Raw genomic sequence first — 18,916 nt, forward strand, 5'->3', positions numbered from 1 at the left:
ACATTTGCAGGTGTAATTCTATTAGTTCAATTTTTTTCATACATGAGTTGGAAAACTTAAGTAATGCAATTTAAATGTGTGTATATTTGTATATACTGGCAAAAAGAAAATAAATGGTGGAATTCAAAATCATCAGTTCCATCACAGGCATTGGAGAGGATGTGCTTTTTGATTGGTACAGATTTTTCTGCAGGTGTGTCTCTGCACCTTTTTTCCTTCAGACTGTTCAGTCCTAACACAGTCAGCTCACTTTTCTCCCTAGCAGCTTTTTTCATCTTCCTTCCTCTAAACTAGGTACTCTAGTTTGGCTATACTCTAGCTATCCCTATGCTTTTCTTTCTCAAATAAGTTCCAGTTCTTTTTCTGTCCTATTACCACTTTCTTCCCTTTATTCTCTAGTCTTTTTGTTCCTAACAGCTCACTTGTAAATAACTTGCTGTATGCCATCTTTCTACATTGGATTTTGCCTGAAAAATTTTGCCTGAAACTACCTGTGAGGTAGTTTCTTTTTCATATTGTCTGAGGAAGAGGGTAAGGCATTATGAATATAAAAGAAATGATTTCGATTCAGCATGTGGAGGGGTAGGAGATAGCTGTAGCCTCTGGATTATACTCAATGCATAGACTTCCAATGATTTTATGCTTTAGTAATTGCTATTGTAATTTTTTACCCTCCTCCCACTGCACTCTTATCCCTCCCACATGTAGTGTGGCCAGATGCCTTACATTTTCACAGGAATACTAAAAGGATATCAAAGGTCTTGATTTGCCAAGTTTTAAGTCTCTTCTCCAAAAGGCAGCGTTTTCCAGCAGTGTGCAGCTTTAGGCAGACACCCAGTAAAGAAAATTTCAGCCTACATGATTGAAGTGTGATAGGTTTAAAGATGAGAGGATGGTTTTGTCAGGAGTAAGATGAGATAATCTTAGAGCAGACAATGCATCTAGTCTCTTCTGCTAGGAAGGTAGCCACACATGTCCCTTGGAACTTCAGCTGATGAAGTTAGAAAAAAACCCTGTTAACCTTACCTTCACTGCCACCATGATCATAGGTGGACTTCAACCATATCCCCCGAAGACGGGGATTTCTTTGATCTCATAAGTAATTGCACTGGGCTACAACCCTGGTTAGGTACCCTAAGCAGCTCTACTTCATCGTTCTTCTGTCTGCCTTGTTTCTCTTCCAGCTTTTGTGTTAAACTCCCTATTCTTGTGTCCATCCTGCTGTAGATCTTCCACATGTTGAGGATCACTCTCATTCCATCCAAGACCTAGCAGAATGTGTGTAAACAATGAGGGTAAACTACTGATTCCCTTTTTTTAATGAAATGTTTGTTAAATGCCATGTCATCTCCATTCCTGACAGTGAGAAGTCTGACTTACATAATAATTTATAGAGATAAGGTGAATATTTAAGTTTGTTCATCAAGGAATACACATATGCACAGGACAATATTCATTCCTCTTTTGTTTCTCATAGCCGTCTCTGTCAAGCTTCTGAGGTGTTCTGCTAATCTGCATAAAAACATACTAGCAGTAAACATATCCACTTCCACTTTTCTTTGTTTTTTCAAAGAAAAAAAGTTGCAGTAGATGATAGTTGAGGTTTCAGGATCCTAAATTTGTGAAGAGAAAATATGTCAAGCCAAAGTAATTTATTTCTGTGAAAAGAATGCATGCCCTGTTAAGTGGTACATGCCATATGACTTCTGTAAAGCGTTAACATTAACTGGAATGAAGAATAGTAAACTACATAAGTAAAAGGTGTGGGTCAACTAGTAGGTGGTAGCTATATCAAAAAGAAGTTACAGCAGATTGTAGGTGAACAGGAATTCATTTACCATGTCATTATTGATTGATTTGTGAATCTGATGAATCATTTTAGATCACACGCACACATTTGATCTGGATCAGCTTTGAAGAAATGATAATATTCCAGACATGAGATGTGATGGTTTGTGTCTACGTTGTGGTAGCTGCAGGAAAACAAGTAACACTTTTGACAGAGTAACCTTAGCTTCTCAAAAATGTTTAAATATATTTGCATGAATAAGGAGTTTTAGTTTGTCGGAGTTTTGCAGCTGTAATGTTTTGTGCAGTATCCCACATCGTAGAACTAATACACAGCAACGCCAAACCATTGCCTGAATTATCAGCTTTGTGGTCTTGCAACAAAGGAGTAATAGGCGGTCTATAATATGTCTAGAATTGTGGAACAAGGAAGATCTTGGATCTGAAAGCACAACTGGTGAGGGACAGATGGATTGAACTGACTTAAAGAAGACTGAAGAGAGACAAAGCAATGTTCAAATTGTAATGTAAAAGGGACGGCTGCTGGAAAGATGAAGTAATTTAGTCAAAAGGACAAGAAACAGTTTGCTGAAATTATGGGAACAGTTGCATTAAATCCTAGGAAAAATCTTCCAGTGATAAAAATAGCTGATTTCTTTATAGTTGGATAGAATAGTTTGCTTACAGGGGTTTTGAAATTAGTACTTTTTGGGGATTTTAGAAAGAGTGTAGAGAAATACTTATGAGAAATAGCATAGGTAGACCTGATTCTGCCCTAGGGCTCAAAGAGAATTAGATGATTTCCTGGGGCAGCCCCACTGGTGGTGTGTTGGGGGTTGTTCTATATTTAATAATCAGACTAATTTCAACATCTGAATTTTTTTTCGTTAGGCTATTTTACAATAAATCTTACTCTGAAGTGACAGTACTATCAATAATTGTGTCATGGTTACCATTGAAGGGAAAATGTCATGTTCCTCCTGCTGGGTACAGATGGAAAAATGTGCCAGTTGCTACTGCTGTTTCCTTGGCATGCTATAGCAATCCAGGATCTAATACTCTTCTTAGCCTCAGAACACAGACCAAGTTAACAAACGGAGACGGCACTTTTTATATGGACAACGATACAAGTTTCATCAATTCCTCAGACTACTTTCTTCACCTTATGATTATTACCTGCTGCCTTTTGTTCAAGCCTGTCGTTGTATTGCTGTTCTGTATTTCCTTGTGTTCTGGATAGATCCTGAATGGGGATACATAAGCTATATTAATTTCATCTAAGTAATTTTATTTGCTCTTCACCCATTAACCGGCAATGTATAAAAAAGGCAATATCGTGTATTTGTCTAGAATGTCAGCTAATGAAAACAGAGCGACCAAAGCCGAATACATTCATTATCAGATGTCTTCAGTGGACCACTGTCATAGAGAGAACGTTCCATGTAGACACTCCAGAGGAACGGTGAGGGTTTTATTCTTGTTTTTCTTTTCACAATCCTTGTGCAGAAGCCTCAGCAGAGTCTCTGCCGGGCCTGTACAGCTATCAGAATTTGGAACTGTGACATTCTGAGCACATTTGAGCAGTTAGTTAAAGATTTTTAAGTCAGCTTCTGTAAAATATTATCTGAGCTCATAACTAGTGTAAGTGCCTGCGAGTAGGTGGGATGAGTGTGTTCAAATAAGCCAAAACTATGTCATGATATGTCTCTGAAGTGTTACATTTTGAACATCCAAAGCCTGGATTGAAATATCTTCAGCCTTGCTGTCTTACTCCTCCTAATGTGCTCCTTTCTTTTGGCACAGAAAGCAGCATGCTTATTATAATTTATTTCAAGTTGGCTTATTAGTTTTTCTTGTTTTGCTAAACATTCACAAACTCTTAAGAACCAAAAAATTTCTTAATGCATGTAGAAGATGTGGGATAATGCACTCAAACTTTCCATACTCTGTCTACGATTAGATGCACTCAATCTTCCTGCTGTGGACATCTGTCCTTTTGAGACCAGCACTATGATCTGGCTATTATTTCTTGCATCAGTAAATAACCAACAATTTGCTTTTTCTGTTGTTTAACTTAGAGGTTTTTTCTATTCTACCTTGATACTGTGTCTCCACCCTGTCTTTCTTCTGTGCAGTGTGGTAGTTTGCACTGCATTCAGTAATAAGTACCATGATAATATCCCATATCCCTTGCTGGCTGAGTAGAAGGCAGCAGGTACTGTGCTTGGTGTGGGACTATGACCTGCTCAAGGGCTGCCTGGTGTGTCTGTGCTGCTCTGCTAGCCCTGCTTGTCCCTCCACAGAAACCATCACCTGGGCCTGCCCCACAGTGCAGCCACAGGTTTTTAGGATGCTTGTAGGAATTTGGTTATCTTTGAGTGCCCTTTTTGAGGGTAGTTTGCAAAAAAGCCTTTAAGTTGAGTTTTAAGAGGAGACAGACAAAGAGTTGATCACATGATATGGTTTAATATTTTTTTTTCCCATGGAAAATGTCTTGAAAGGATGGGGAACACCAAAAAATACTCTTAAAATAGCAAGTTATTATTTTGAGATGCTGCTGCATAAGAGATGGCATCCTATGCTCCCAGGTGTATTTTACCTGAAACAAGTAAGGTTTCCACTAGTAAAATACAGCATCAGAAACTGCTAATTCCTGAAGTTACCCAAATAGTGATCCTTTCTGGTCAACTTCACCCAGTTTAACAAAATTCAGGATCTGGAAAGAAATTGAAGTGGTTAAAGAATATAATATGGGTCTTCTTCTGTGTAACGTGAGCAGTTGAACATTGAAGCAGTGTAGCATGTGAAAAACTTTATAAAGTATGTGACATATTTTATGAGTTTCTAATAGAGGTGTTGGCTTGTTCATGATAGGGAAGAATGGACAGAAGCAATCCAGGCTGTAGCAGACAGACTTCAGAGGCAAGAAGAGGAGAGGATGAACTGTAGTCCAACTTCTCAGATAGACAATATAGGAGAAGAAGAGATGGATGCTTCAACAACTCATCATAAAAGAAAGGTAATGACCTTAAAAAATGACAGTGCTCATATGTAAATAACTTTTGTAGAATGGTCTAGTTGGGTAAAGCAATATGCATGGAATAATATTTCAACATAAATTTCAGTGTATTATATGATCAAAGTACTTACTTATTTCAATAAAGCTGAACTGCTCTAGTTTTGTTTATTTGTTAAGTTGATGTGACACTTCTGAAAAACAAAGTTCAACCATTCAGGCACATGCCAACATTTTGCTTATTGTTTGACTATTATTTCATCCTTTCATTTGTTTTCTATTTTAGAAGTATGGTAATAAAATATTTTCTTTGGACAAGTACTTTTGCCCCTTTTCTCATGCAAATATTACCCAGTACAAATTAGGTAATTTGCATGAGAAAGGCTAGGAGGATCTGGCTTTTAATGACCTTGGTTTTCACTAACTTGGGAAATAGCTTTGCTTTAGTTTTCCATGAGGTAAGAGAAAACCGAATTTTATTTTTCTGCAGTTCTTTACAGCTTTTGGTGTAAGTAGGAACATGTGCATTGTTAGCTATAACATACTTGTGGTTGCATCTCCACAGTCAACAGGGTAAGCACACAACCAAGAGTATGTTTTAAAGATCTGATGCCACTCAAAGTTTGCTTATGTGTCTCCATTTTATGGATGTATGTATGGACTATGCAAACTCACGTCTCTTGTTTACTATACAGAGTTGACATGACTCAAGAAATGCACTGAAATTGCATGAAAAATAATAACCAGTTTACATAGGACTGACTTTACTTTTTCTGAATAGAAGTGAAGCCTGTAGAAAACTAAGTAGAAGTCTGCTGACAGAGAAAAATGTCTTACAGCTCACATAACTGAATGCCTTTGAGTGATGATCAGTACAAGAAATTGTGAACATTTCTCTATTTACTAATAAAGCATGTTTTGTTTGTTGCACTACGTGAAGTAAGAATCATAGAAAAGTCAGGGCTGAGAACTATATACCCTTAAGAATATAACAAAAGTGTCATAGGTAACTTTAGTTCATGTCCAAATTTTGGAGAGCTGGAGTTTGCAGGCCAAACAGAGTTCTTTTATGCAGTTTCATTGTATGCAAATTTCTAACCTTTGTCTGCTATAGAAAAATGTAAAATCAATTATATAGAGCTGTAACAATACTGTGAACATATATTGTCAGGCTGACATTGAACCTTTAGCCGGGTGGCATGGATATTTAATGACTGTGCTCCAGAATAAAATATGGTAAGTGACAGCTAGACAGAGGCAGTGTTTAAGATGTGGCAGCCTTTTGAGAGGCGGTGTGATTATGTGGCAGAGATTTGGGTTTGCTCCGTTAAAGATTTGTGCATTGTTCCAAGCCTATGTATCCTTTTAATGGAGTACAAAACCACTGCATAACAACACTCATTTTCCAAGTGTCAAAATTAATGCTGTCTGATACAAGTAGGTTATCTGGAATGTGCTCTCCTTGTTCACGGTGCAGTGTGTTTTCCCATACAACAAAAGGAATTGTGGGAACAGGAGTAGGAGGATCAGTTTTGTTTCTGTCTTGCCACTTGTGCTTTAAGAAATGCTGAAATAATATGCTGGGACAGTGTATGGGCAGTGCTACAGAATATTTAATGGCTTTGGCAACAAGCCAAAAGCAAACTACAAAACAAAGGTGAAACGAAAAATGTTGATATTCAACATCTAAGAATGAAGAAAAGATAATTATGATAAATAAAAAAAATAAAGAAAAACAATAGAGCCAAAACTCAAAATCCCACAGCAGATTTCTAACTCTTGGAAGATGTTAGTGAAATATGCTCAGAAGTTTTTGGAATAAATATATGAAGTGACCATTATGACAGGGATTTGCCACTGCCTCCATCTTACTTGGAATTGTGAAAATAGGTCTTTTCAAAACTGTTTTTGTTTTGTAGAAATGTCTCTGAAAAGCTGTTGTTTAAGCTTTCATAGTTGTTAATATAATCAGAACCATTTCAGTTATAATGACAATGCATTTTTTATTGCACTTTTTTTTAATTGGATTTCTTTCAGGGATTTTTACACAATGTGTCCTTTTTTGACAAAAACTTGTTTTGTCACCTGACTTTACATCTAAGCCCAGTGAGTTTTGCTTGTGCATGCACCAGATGGTATACATATGAGTAGAAGAGCATAATCAGATTAAGAGACAAGACAGAGAGGAGTTGGGGCTGTTCTTCTCTGAAAAGGTAGTGAAAAGAAAACAGCCTTTAGGATGCAAAACTTGATTTGAATAGACACAACAGCTACGTCCCTGCTTAGATTAGCTGGAAGAACCAGAAGCATATCTTCTTTTTCCCAATTTTTTAAAATCGTATCAACATGCAATTTAAGTTTTACGCATCACTAAAATTTGTAATGCTCAAAATTCTTAACAAACTACTTTTATTTCTTGCTGTACTGTTACTTCTTAGTAGAGTTTTTCCTTGATGAAGTCAGATGAAAATTCCGCGTGGTCTAATCATTGGGCACATCAGGAATTTAAAAAATAAAAAGTTAGTTTCTTTGGTAGGAATTTTCAACATCTACATTAGGGTGCTTTTTTTTAAACAGATCGTCCATAGGGAATGGTGTGTTTAGATGGTCAACAGATATTCCGTTAGGGGAGTAAAAAGGTTTTATAGAAGGTTGAACATAATAATGTTTTTTTGGTTAGTGCAGTCTCCTGTGGCTTCGTTGCTTTTTCTTTGTTTACAAATTTGATTTGCAGGATGCAGGATAAATAAAGAACATATCTTTCAGAGGAAACCTAAAAGTAATGGAGCAATGAAAAAGTTTCAAAACTTGGAGCACAGTAGGAATGAAAAACTAGGGAAAATCATGAAGGAGAAAGAATCCAATCTTATGGGAGCCTCCAAAGTTACCATCTTCCTTCAGGTTTAGGAAGTATTTCCATTTTTCCACCAGTTTTCAGTACACCCCTAGCTATGGCATCTGTGTTTTTATCTCCCAAGGTCTTGTGTTCTTTGGCAGAATTTTTGAGTTACCCTGCACTGTGTATCGTCTCTAAGCCTTCTGCTAAGCTCCTAAGGAATGAGAGCATCAGGAAGACTTTATTCTTAGAACTACCACCATAATGTGCTGTTAAGACATGGCTCAAAATCTTGCAAACCTATTACCTTTCTCTTATAATATACATATATTTTTTAACTTGTTTTCTCTGAGCTTGCATCTAGATTAATGACTGCTTTGCTGAACATTATGTAAGCAAATTTTGGGCAAATCAGCCTTTCAATCTGACTGGCTTGCTGCCCTTAGTATCAAATCCATGTCTGTGATCAGTTGAGCCAAGATCCTCCTTCTGTGTATGGGCAAAGGGCAGCTTTTCTAACCTGGTTGTATTCAGACTCTGATGACTGCTCTCTAATTCCAGTGTCTTAGAGAAAATCAGAAATGTTGGAGAACTTACTCCTTTGAGGTTGCTTGTGATCTCATGAATTTGTGACTGTTAAAGGGATAAGTTGTTACAGTCACTAGCTCAGTATTTTTTATCAATAAAGCTGTCAGCCATTCTTTGTCAGGGAGCATGATAGCTTATGACTGAAGGATTCTGCCTTGAGTTACTCATCTTCTGCCTGAATTGTGTTTTGAATGCATTTTTAATTTTTCATGGGTTTTTGTCAAGATTCGCTGCTTTTGCTTGAAGGCAATTGTTTTCTGCTAGATGGTTGTCACAGAGCCATCAAGTAGATAACCTGACTTTCCAAAGTACTGAACTGAAAGTGGTCATTGAGAAGTCTTACCTTTAGATGATTGAATACAAGGAGCCACACAGTGTTGTGATCGCAGCTTTACATACTAACTACATCATGCACTGTGAGTTATCACACATTAGGGTAGTTTTTGGAAAAGTTGACTCTTAAAGGATTTGTCTGTAGTAATAAACTTTAACTTTGCCCTCAGTTGTGTAAAGTGAGTTTGCTTTAGGTAAAAACTAATCTCTGTTGCCCATATTTCTTGCTGGGATAAATGCAGTTTTGTTCCTCCTGATGTGAGATGGTTTGGGGAGCAAAGCACGATCTGTAACTGCAAAATGTTTGTGTGAACATCAAGGTTAGTTTGCTTAGAAGCTACCAATCAAGATGGAAAAAAGATTTAATTCCTATTGATATAGCTAGAAAATTGATATATGGGAAGCATCTTCTCCTTAATAAAGCTTAGAAACACCCAAGTAGCCAGGTGTTAATGGTATCCAGTTGTTGAAGACCTTTAGCAGCTCTGAAGTTGCAGAGTGAACACATAAAAGCTAAGGAGTTGTGCATTAATGTGGTTTATGGAACTTCAGTTCTACCTCTTATGTGAGCAGATTAGAAACTGACTGAGTGAACAACTGCTTAAATTAGTTTCAGAGTTTGTCGACAGCAAATTCAGATCCACTGTAATAGTATTATTTACTTGAGCTTAAAGGAATAAAAAATTTCAGAAGGTAATTTTGCCCTGTATTCTTTTGCACAAGTGAATATATTTTGCTGCCACTATTTGTGGTTGCACACCAGGGATATGCCCAATGCCTCTACACCTGGAATGTGTGTGAAATATGTAGGCAGTATTAAGAGGTATTGCTAGTGGAGATAAGGAAAGTACTAATTCTCTTGTGGAAAATACAAGTAGAAGTCTATCCAGAACAGCAGTATTCATTGTCACTGCCTGAGGCCATGATTAGTGATAGAATGAGACACTGAGAAGATGAAAGATAAGGGATCTTTTTCTCTCACAAAACAGAATTAAGTATATTTAACTTAGCAATATGGAGACTCAGAGTATAATTACTCTTTAAAATTTTTTGAGCTGTGCTTTTCACAAAGGAAGAAAGGTCACTGAAGCTACGGGACTGTGCTGTAATAGAACACCTGAGTGTATTTCCTTTCAGAATTTATAACTGCTTTTCTCTAGCTGCAAAACTTGATGGTTTTGCACCAAGCACATGGTGCTGCACCCAAGTACAATGAAAGATGTGCTGTAGAAGCACACAGTGATTGGCCAGGTAAATTCTGCTGTCAATTCAAGGCAGCCCTGTGCAGTCACTGTACTCTCAGTATAGTTTTGGGGTTTTTTCTGCATCCTCATCTTTGCATCTAATGCATAGACCATGGAGTTCATGCTTCTGAACTGGCTGTGAAATGAACTTATCAGACTAAGAGGATTATTTCCCAAACTTTGGGCTTGGGAAAGTGGCTATACTGCTGTGAGATCTGAGATCATCTGGTCATATTCTTACCATGTGTGACATGCCATTTGACCTGATAAACCTCCTAGATTCGATTTGTCTGTTGATGGAACTATCTCTTGGATGTACTGTGTTTAGTTTTTGCCCTGCAAAACTAAGGCAGTAACAGAGTCACAGGAAAGATAAAATGTCATTCTCCTCCTTTTCAGAGCCAGATTGATTAATGTAAATACCATGTAATTGTAATCTGTACTGAAATTTTAAAAAGTCCAATTCTAGTGCAAAGGCTGGTGTAAAGTCATACAGGTACAACATTCAAGTGAGGATTGTGTATGTTTCAAAAAAGCCATCAGTGCAGTGGTTAGCTGGCAAAACCTGATACACCATGTTTGGTAATGCAGGAGTTGATGAACTTCCTTAAATGTGGTGCATTCTTGAAATGCTGCTTTAGGCTAAGGCTTTTCCCTGTGTGTGCTTTATAAAAATAAAAGTGTGTGCAGTACTTGGCTTTGGAGAATTATAATAACACTGCTGAATGATTTATCCTGGTGGCTTAATGACAGCAGTTAGCTGCCTTCTTTGCATTGGTCAACAGCAGCAAGACCAGTGTTTTCTGGGCACTCAGCCCCTTCCTGAACTGCAGGACAGGGAGGGGATGCAGAATGAAACCCTCATAACCCAAGGGGAAAGGCTCAGTGATCTGATCCATGCTGTAGTGTGTCCAGAGAGGGGGAATGGAGCTGGTGAAGTGTCCAGGGCAAAGTCTTATTGAAGAGCATCTGAAGGAGCTGATGATGTTTAGCCTGGAGAAAGAATCTCAGAGGGACCTTATTGTTCTCTCCTTCTGCTTGAAGGGAGGGTATATCCAGAAGAAGGGGATTGATCTCTTTTCCCAAGTAAGAAGTGGTAGAATGAAAGAAAGTGGCCTCAAGTTGCTTCAGGGGAGGTTTAGAGTGGATATTAGGAAAAAAATTCTTCATTGAAATAGTTGTCAAGCATTAAAACGGTCTGCCCAGGGAAATGGCAGAGTCAGCATCCCTGTAGCTATTTAGAAGACATGTGGCATTTAGGGACCTGGTTTAGTGGCAGACTTGGTAGTGTTGGGTTAACAGAAGGACTTAATGATCTGAGAGGTATTTCTCAACCTAAACAATTCTGTCATTACAAACTTAATCACAGAAGTGGGCCAATTTTTGTAAACTGTGCTTGTTTTATTGGTAACAGGGTTTGGTTATATGTTGGAACTGTATAACCTAAATCTTGCTAATTCTTGTTCTTGGCTCCTTGTAGACAATGAATGATTTTGACTACTTAAAACTACTGGGCAAAGGCACGTTTGGCAAAGTTATCCTGGTCCGAGAGAAGGCTAGTGGCAAATACTATGCTATGAAGATTTTGAAAAAAGAAGTAATTATTGCAAAGGTAAGAAAAGTTGTATTTTTAATACTGGGTCATTTTAAAGAATGGAATAATCAATATTTAATACATAAGGTATATTGATTTTTGATGATAACTTAGTTTGACAGAAGTATGTATGTATCTTCAGAAAACAAGAATGATAAAAAAATTTAGTATAATCATTTTGCATGCCTTTTCCCAGTATTTTTTAATTAGAATATGCTAAAACACTGAGAGAGTTTACTGGGCTGGAAGATAGTGCAATCTGAGTTTATACAACAAAAAGTGCATCGTGGGGCATATTGGACACTTCACATTTTTTTCTAAGTGAATTGCAGGTTTATCCAGATAAACACATTTTATTTAATGGACCTGTGCTCTGTTCCTGCTATGTTGTATAAGATTGCTATGCATGGCACTAATGATGCAATTTTTTTCAGTTTTTGAGAAATAGGGAAAGTGAAGGTGATGTCTGAAGTTGTGGTTTAAATTGGCATTCTCCAATCACTTAAACTTGATTAGTGTCACTGGCTCTTGTGCTTGGTCATATCAGTCAAGCTTAAATTTAGATCTAAAGTTAGTTGATCTAAACTTACTCTGAACTTTGTTTCTTGCAATTCTGAAGTTTTGAATCGCACTTCCACAGAACAAGTTGAAAGCAAGAAACCTACATAGATTTATCAACATGAGACACAATTATTAAGTAGGATGTTTTGCGGGATGTGGGTCTGACTGATATTTTTCAATGCTTGAGTCTAACAATATCAGTATCCATAAAAATTGAATGCAAATGGGTAAATACTGATTTACATTTATTAAATATTAAAATATCCTTCAGATTTATATGATTTTCCTATTGACCTATGAAAATGGGGCTTACAAGAGTTTGTCAGCCTATGTTCATTGTCTGTCACTTTCTAATAGCTTTAGAATGTGTAGATCAGTTGCAATTAAATTTGACAGAGGGTTGGAGGCCTCAAAGACAATTGTATTTTCTTGATTATCATTAAAACTAGCTGTGTTACAGTGGGAACGACTTAAATTTATGTCTTCAGCAGTGAAGAGACTGACCTATGAGTTCTGTGTGCCCTCAGCAGCTGTCTTGAGTGCAGTGGCAGCCTGGTCAGCATGTGCATGGTTTGGGCTAACAGCAGCAAAGAGTGCCCTTTTCTTCTTCATAGTCAGGAGATACAGGAAGAACTGAGGGTGTTGCTGCTGTGCTCCCCTGATCCTGCATGGGAAGGAGCACCTCAGTGGCCCTCCTTGTAAGACCTGGCAGCAATCTCAGTGGGTCTCAGAGCCTGTTTGGTTGCTGTGTGCTGAGCCTCAGTCTCCAGCCTCACATCCTTGACCAATGTTCTTCTCACCTCTGGCATCTGGGCATCCTCAGGAGATCTTGTGAGCTCCTTTTCTGCAGCTGCTGGTTTGTATCCTTCCAGCCTTCAGAGCATTTCAGCTTGTTCTTTGTATCAATAACCTACCAAAGAGATTTTTAAATTTTAGGGGTTTTCTAATTACTTTGTTGCCTAATACAATATCGCCGACCTTTTAGAATTGATTAAAGCTGAATTTTGGGTAACTTAATCTAAGATGAGCAAAAAAATCTTGTTCATAGAACTATGTATAAAGGTAGAGAAATTTTGAAAAAGTCAGAGATGGGACTGTTTAAGCTTGAAATTAGCTATCTAGCCCAGTCAGGCTGTGAACATATTATGAGGATTTATCAGTAGCATTTAGCTCTGGAAATCAGCGCTAAGGATATAGTCACTTGATAGAATAGATCTGCAGTCCCAATTCAGCATGTAAGTGATAGAATATACGCACTAGAATCACAGGATGGCTTTGGCTGGAAGGCACCTAAAAGATCATCTTGCTCCAATCCCCCTGCTGTGCGCAGGGATGCCTTCCACTAGACGAGGTTGTTGAAAGCTTCATCCAACTTGGCCTTGAACACCTCCAGGGATGGGACATCCACAGTTTCTCTGGGCAACCTGTTCCCACTGTCTCACCACTCTTCTGTAAATAATTTCTTACTAGCGTTTAATCTAAATCTCTTCTTAGTTTGAAACCATTCCCTCTTGTCCTGTTGCTACCTGCCTGAAAAAATGTAGCCCTATAGAAGGTTATACCCCTAAGCATAGTACGAAGCAGAAAAGTAGTGCATTGATAGCTGTATAGAATCTGCGCAGTTCAGACTAAATATCTTTATCCTGTTTACATGATATATTAATACTACACTTACGAAGAAATTACTTCCAGTATTACAGACTTCTGAGGCAATTCCAGAAAAACTGGCCATTGCCAGCTTTTTATGTCAAATATCTGGCAAAGCACAGAGGTTTAAAAATAAATAAATAAATGAACCTTTATGCTTGTTTTTTCTCCTTGAAGTGTTTTTTTGGTTTTGTTTTTGTGTTTCCCCCTGTACGTCATTGTAGTCTATATACTCAGTGTTGAACTGCTATTCAGCTAAATGGCATCATGATTTATTACCACTGACTCTGTTGTTGTTCAACTTCCTATTTTGACAATTTTTACAGTCTAATTTAAAACTCCTGACATCTGTGTTTACTTTCCAGTTTAATAATACCTTATCTTCAAAGCATAGTCTGATAAGCGTGTGTGTAGTACAATAATGTTATATTGGTATTATTTGTGGCAATAATAACATGTACTCTGACTAAATATATTTACTTCTGTAGGATTACAGTTGAAGTTTGAGTCACACTAGGGTAGTCTTTAGTTCTATGTAACATAAAACTCAGCGGTAGCTTAGCACTGCAGAAAATGGCTGCACCCTCCCATTCAGGCTCCCAGGTGTTTCAGGCCTGGCCCATGGCAGCGTGGGGAGGGGGATTCACGGCACATGATATACGATGTAGTATTGTATAAAATGGCTATGTATTCATACTGTGACCCCCCTAAGAGCTGCACTTTTCTCCCTAGCCCTCAGGAGCTGCTCATGTTGTAGCTCAGGGTGAGCCCTCTTCCCGCCATCCTCGTCCCCTCACCCCAGCTCTCTGCAGACCTGGTGGTGTGAGGGGCCACAGCCGTGCCCCTGGGGCCTCACTGTCACCCCCCCAGGCTGCCTCTTTGCCCCCTGAACAGTGCCCGCTCCAGGGGCTGGTGAGAGGGCCTGTGGAGGGAGCAGGGAATGAACATGGATGAGCTTGCCTCTTTTCCAAAGTGCCTCTTTTCCAAATTGTGGCTGGAAATGAGTTGTGGTTGTGTTGACAGCTCTTATTCCCAAGGATGAAGCCAATGTCCATAGGGATGCTCAGCCTGGTCAGAGGAGTGAATACTGCTTGCTGCTGGGCTCCTAAGGACAGCTTGGGTGGATAAAAACAAAACCAACAAATCAAATGAAAGCTTAAAACCAGAAAACCTGACTTTACTTAACACTTGTCTAGATGAGACTGGGTTTTATATTTGCCTGTCAGTTACTCCGTGTGTATGTGTCTCGCACGTTGGTTTAGTCTTCTGTAGAGACATTGTTCAGGTGATTCATACCAGAACTGTGAAGTTGTGATGACTGTGTTTTTAAGCTATCAAATCCAATGTTATAATTTCTTTCTTTGAATTGTATGTAAAGACTTCATTTTAAAGCAAGAAAATAAGAAAACCAAATAAAATATGTTAAATTGTTTTTTTGTCAAATAGTTCCTCAAAAAATGTGAAGATTCATTCATTCTTCAAAACTGTACAGTAGCTTTCTTTTTTTGAAAGTGTTGACCTTTTCCTTTTAATTATTTAGATAACAATTTTATGTCTTAATTCAGACCCACTTCTTCTCCTCTTTATTTCTCAGGATGAAGTGGCTCATACTCTTACAGAAAGCAGAGTATTGAAAAACACCAGACACCCTTTTTTAACAGTAAGTATTGGGAACTACTTTTAAGTACATTAGCAGGTAATCGTTAACATCCGTTATGAACATATTTTACAAATTTTGAATTCTTTGTCATGATGATTTGTAAACAACCAGTAGCTATCTGGTGCTTGTGATATCCTTTATCAGGATATGTAATTAAGAATTCAGAAATAAAGTTTCTAATAAATGTGTAAAGCTTTACTGTACCGAAAATAAATTTAATTGTAGAACTGTGTAACTGCTGTGCAGCTTTTTGCAGTTTTTGTATATGAATACTTCTAAAATAAAAGTTATTAATTTCACAGAGGTGTATTTTTTACCAAGAAAATTTAATTTGGAATTCAGTAAAACAATAAAAATAACTATTCAAAATAAGTAGCTCACAGAGCCACAAAACACAAAACTTTGAGTTCTAACCTTTGTCTTCATGTGGTTAATAATTTATAGGAGAAAAAGACTAAAAAGATGAAAATTTTGAGACTCATGACAAATTACAATTAATAGATTTAACTTTACAGGTGACTTTCTTCTGTAGAAGTAACTGTGATTCCTCTTGTTTGAGAGTATATTAAAAAATACGTCCCTTTATTTCAAAATATAATAAAAATGCTTTTTGAGGCGGATTTTTTTTTTGTATTAAAGTTTCAAAGTATAGCTTTGAAATATAGGAAGCTTCCCTATTTAGAAAAACTTATCTTTATTGGAAAGCGGAAGATTGCATTTACATTGGTGGGCCAAAATATTCTTGGAAATTCAGTAAAGATGAAAGAGATCCTGTAATGTTTCCTGAATTAGAGTGTAATGGTAAGAAGTAGGGGTACCTCCCATCAAAAAATGCAACAACAGTACTGCAGTTGTAGCATCTTATTTTTCTGTTATTCTTCAGCAAGTTTTGTATTGAGCCATAGAAATGTAGTTCTACTACATTTGACTTCTTTTAGGCCAAGTCTTCATCTGTAGATTTTCTGTGGCATCATCGATACGTCAACACTGATAAATCAAAATTTTTAATTAAGATCATAACATCTGCTGCAACTTTAAAATAATATTGAAATTAATATAATAATTTGGCACTTAGCATTCTTAACATTCCATAATATGAAACTAGAGACTCCTTGCTTTGGAAATGAAAGCATGCTGGATGTTAAGATGACTTTTAAGATTTCATTTGGGAGAAATGAAAAAGGAATATGATAATCTCTTCATGGGCACTGTGGAAGTGGACATCATAAAGTACAGTGAGTGGAAATAGCTGGTATTGTGTATGGCAGTAAGAAATGAAGTACAAAATTGTGTGTTTTAGTAGCCATTTAATACTTTATTGTAATAAGCATGATGTTTCATATCAGTGGACATGTAGCAGAAATGAAGAAACACTTGAACGTTTTTGTGTTAATTCATCTCAAGCTCTAGATAAAATGTTACGCTTTTAATTACTCTTAAAGTTCTTAGCAAAATCAGAATTTTCTATTCGAAAAATATAAAATTTTGTTACAGTTTAAGTGCAAGACATTGGTTTAATATAAGATGATAATTGGTTTGATTTTGCTGTTTTCTTTGCAAGTCCTTGAAATATTCCTTCCAGACAAAGGATCGTTTGTGTTTTGTGATGGAGTATGTTAATGGAGGAGAGGTAAGTTTTAAAAAGATGTTCTGCTCTTCTAACAGTAAGGCTGTCTCTAGATTACACTTTTAAACCTTGCCTTTTTGCTTTCTACTATCATTAAAGGGCTTTTATTATAAAAAAATTGAACTGTTTTATTTAAAAAAAAGTTGTCATGATTTTATAACTCTTCTGTTAAAACTAGTTCCTCTTCTGAGAAAGAAATATACTTCTGTATAGTGAGAAATAATTTAATGCTAGAAAAGTAATTACATACACTTGCTTATTGTTCTTTTTATTTAAGCATATTATAGCACATTCTGGCATGAAACAGTCATAATGCAGTGTAAACAAGCGAAAATAATGCTGATGACTGTTGCTTTTGTCCTAATATGAAATGTGTGCTCTCTTTGCTGTAACTATTACAAATATCTGTTGGAGAAGAGTGGAGCATTCATATTTTTCATTGCTTGTCTCCAGTTCACTTGCTGTGTACTCTGGAAATTTCTACTAAAGTGCTAAACTTCTTATAGTGTTGTTAGCTTTGAAGCCATTGCTGTCCTCCAGCAGCTTACTGAAGAATGAAATATCAAAAATGATACCCAGCAAATGGAATTAGAGAACTGCAAGAGGAAGGGCTTTTATCTACCTTTTAGATGCTGTTTGCTATTCAGATTACATCTTGTTACAACATGAACTGGGGGATTTTCCTTTTTTTGTCAACTGTATGCCTCATGATAATGCTAAAGGACTAAGTATTTCCACTTAGAAAACTCTTTTATTAGAAAACTCTTCATTCAGAAATTTCTGTGGCATGATACATAATGTTTTTCATTATGTTTTAACTCTCTTCTGCAATAAAGCTGTGCTTTGCTATAATCCCAACGTCTGCAGCCCATTGGATCCCAACTTGTCTTTGGCCATCCTCTGCAAGCCATGCCTAAATATGGTGCTATAGGGTTCTCATATGGGAGGATGTCTTGTTTAACTCAGTGTATAAATCCAGTACTGCACATCACAGGCATTGAACCAGATGCAAAAATTTCCCTCATCAGTAAAGGGATAACAGCCTTCTCTTGGACACTCAGCTGGCTTTGACATTGAATTTAAATCACCAATATTAAGTCAATAGTGTCTACATTGAGTTTTAAGTATTGTCTTATAAACTAGCTAATTCTTCATGGTTTTCCTCTGTGTAAGATCTTACTGCATTTCTGTAATCTCTGGGAAGATAAAAAGTATAAAAGTATGTTTTTAACATCATTCTGTAATTTAGCTATTTGTCTTTTTGAAAGGCACTTTTGTGTCATGTTTGAATGCAGACCAGAGCCCACAGAGGATGTTTTCAACTCCTTTCTTATGATTGAGGATGCTCTGTCTGTCTTTGGATCAATTGTAGTTCAGTCAATGCATTTCTCTGCATTGGGTGGTGCAACTTTGTGGTTATGACTGCAAGTGTCGTGTGTCATGGGTTTTTGGGTGGCAGCCTGCTTTTGCTTTGGGGATTTGAGCAATTCCAGTGTATTTGTGCTGGGACTGGGTTACTTTCTTCTTATGATGCTACTGCTTGTCAGTGTTGCTGATGTACTTTGCTGATGGTTCTCTAATTTAATGAAGCTAACTCTGAAGTTTTGCCACAGTGGGAAAAAATGGCATTTTGAGAGAGGAAACTTTCTTGATTTGCCCATGTGCTTCTCTTTGACCAGAGATCTGGAATAGTAAGTTAGACAAACTGTCTTTTCTAATAGGAAAGTCTTTAAGCTTACCAAATTTTCTTGTGAATTGCAGACTTTAGTCAGTGTCTTCCAAAAAATACAGAAGATTTAATATTTATAAAAATAGACTTGTTATTTACTCGGAATTATTGAAAGTTAGTTGCTCAGGGTTCAGCCAGCATTTTAACTTATATGGTACACAGACTTTTTTTTCTTTTTCTGCTTCTGTCTACTATTCTGTCTATGTTCCAAGGAAGTTACATTCCCCTAGGTATTCTGACTGTTAAAGGTGTTGAAAACTCATGTTTTAGTTATATCCTTTCAGTGGAAAATT

At 37.1% G+C, this 18,916-nt stretch overlaps 1 protein-coding gene across 2 annotated transcripts in view; it reads left to right on the plus strand.

Moving 5' to 3' along the window:
* Positions 1 to 18,916, plus strand: part of AKT3 (AKT serine/threonine kinase 3) — a 152,700-nt gene that overhangs the window by 87,945 nt on the left and 45,839 nt on the right. For both annotated transcript variants that reach the window (XM_058836914.1, XM_058836913.1), the window contains exons 4-8: positions 3,139 to 3,250; positions 4,663 to 4,807; positions 11,286 to 11,417; positions 15,202 to 15,267; positions 16,829 to 16,897. In XM_058836914.1, the coding sequence (XP_058692897.1) occupies positions 3,139 to 3,250; positions 4,663 to 4,807; positions 11,286 to 11,417; positions 15,202 to 15,267; positions 16,829 to 16,897 (524 nt within the window). The remainder of the gene's footprint in view (positions 1 to 3,138; positions 3,251 to 4,662; positions 4,808 to 11,285; positions 11,418 to 15,201; positions 15,268 to 16,828; positions 16,898 to 18,916) is intronic.

The sequence above is a fragment of the Poecile atricapillus genome, chromosome 3, assembly GCF_030490865.1.
Source record: "Poecile atricapillus isolate bPoeAtr1 chromosome 3, bPoeAtr1.hap1, whole genome shotgun sequence".
Lineage (NCBI taxonomy): Eukaryota > Metazoa > Chordata > Aves > Passeriformes > Paridae > Poecile > Poecile atricapillus.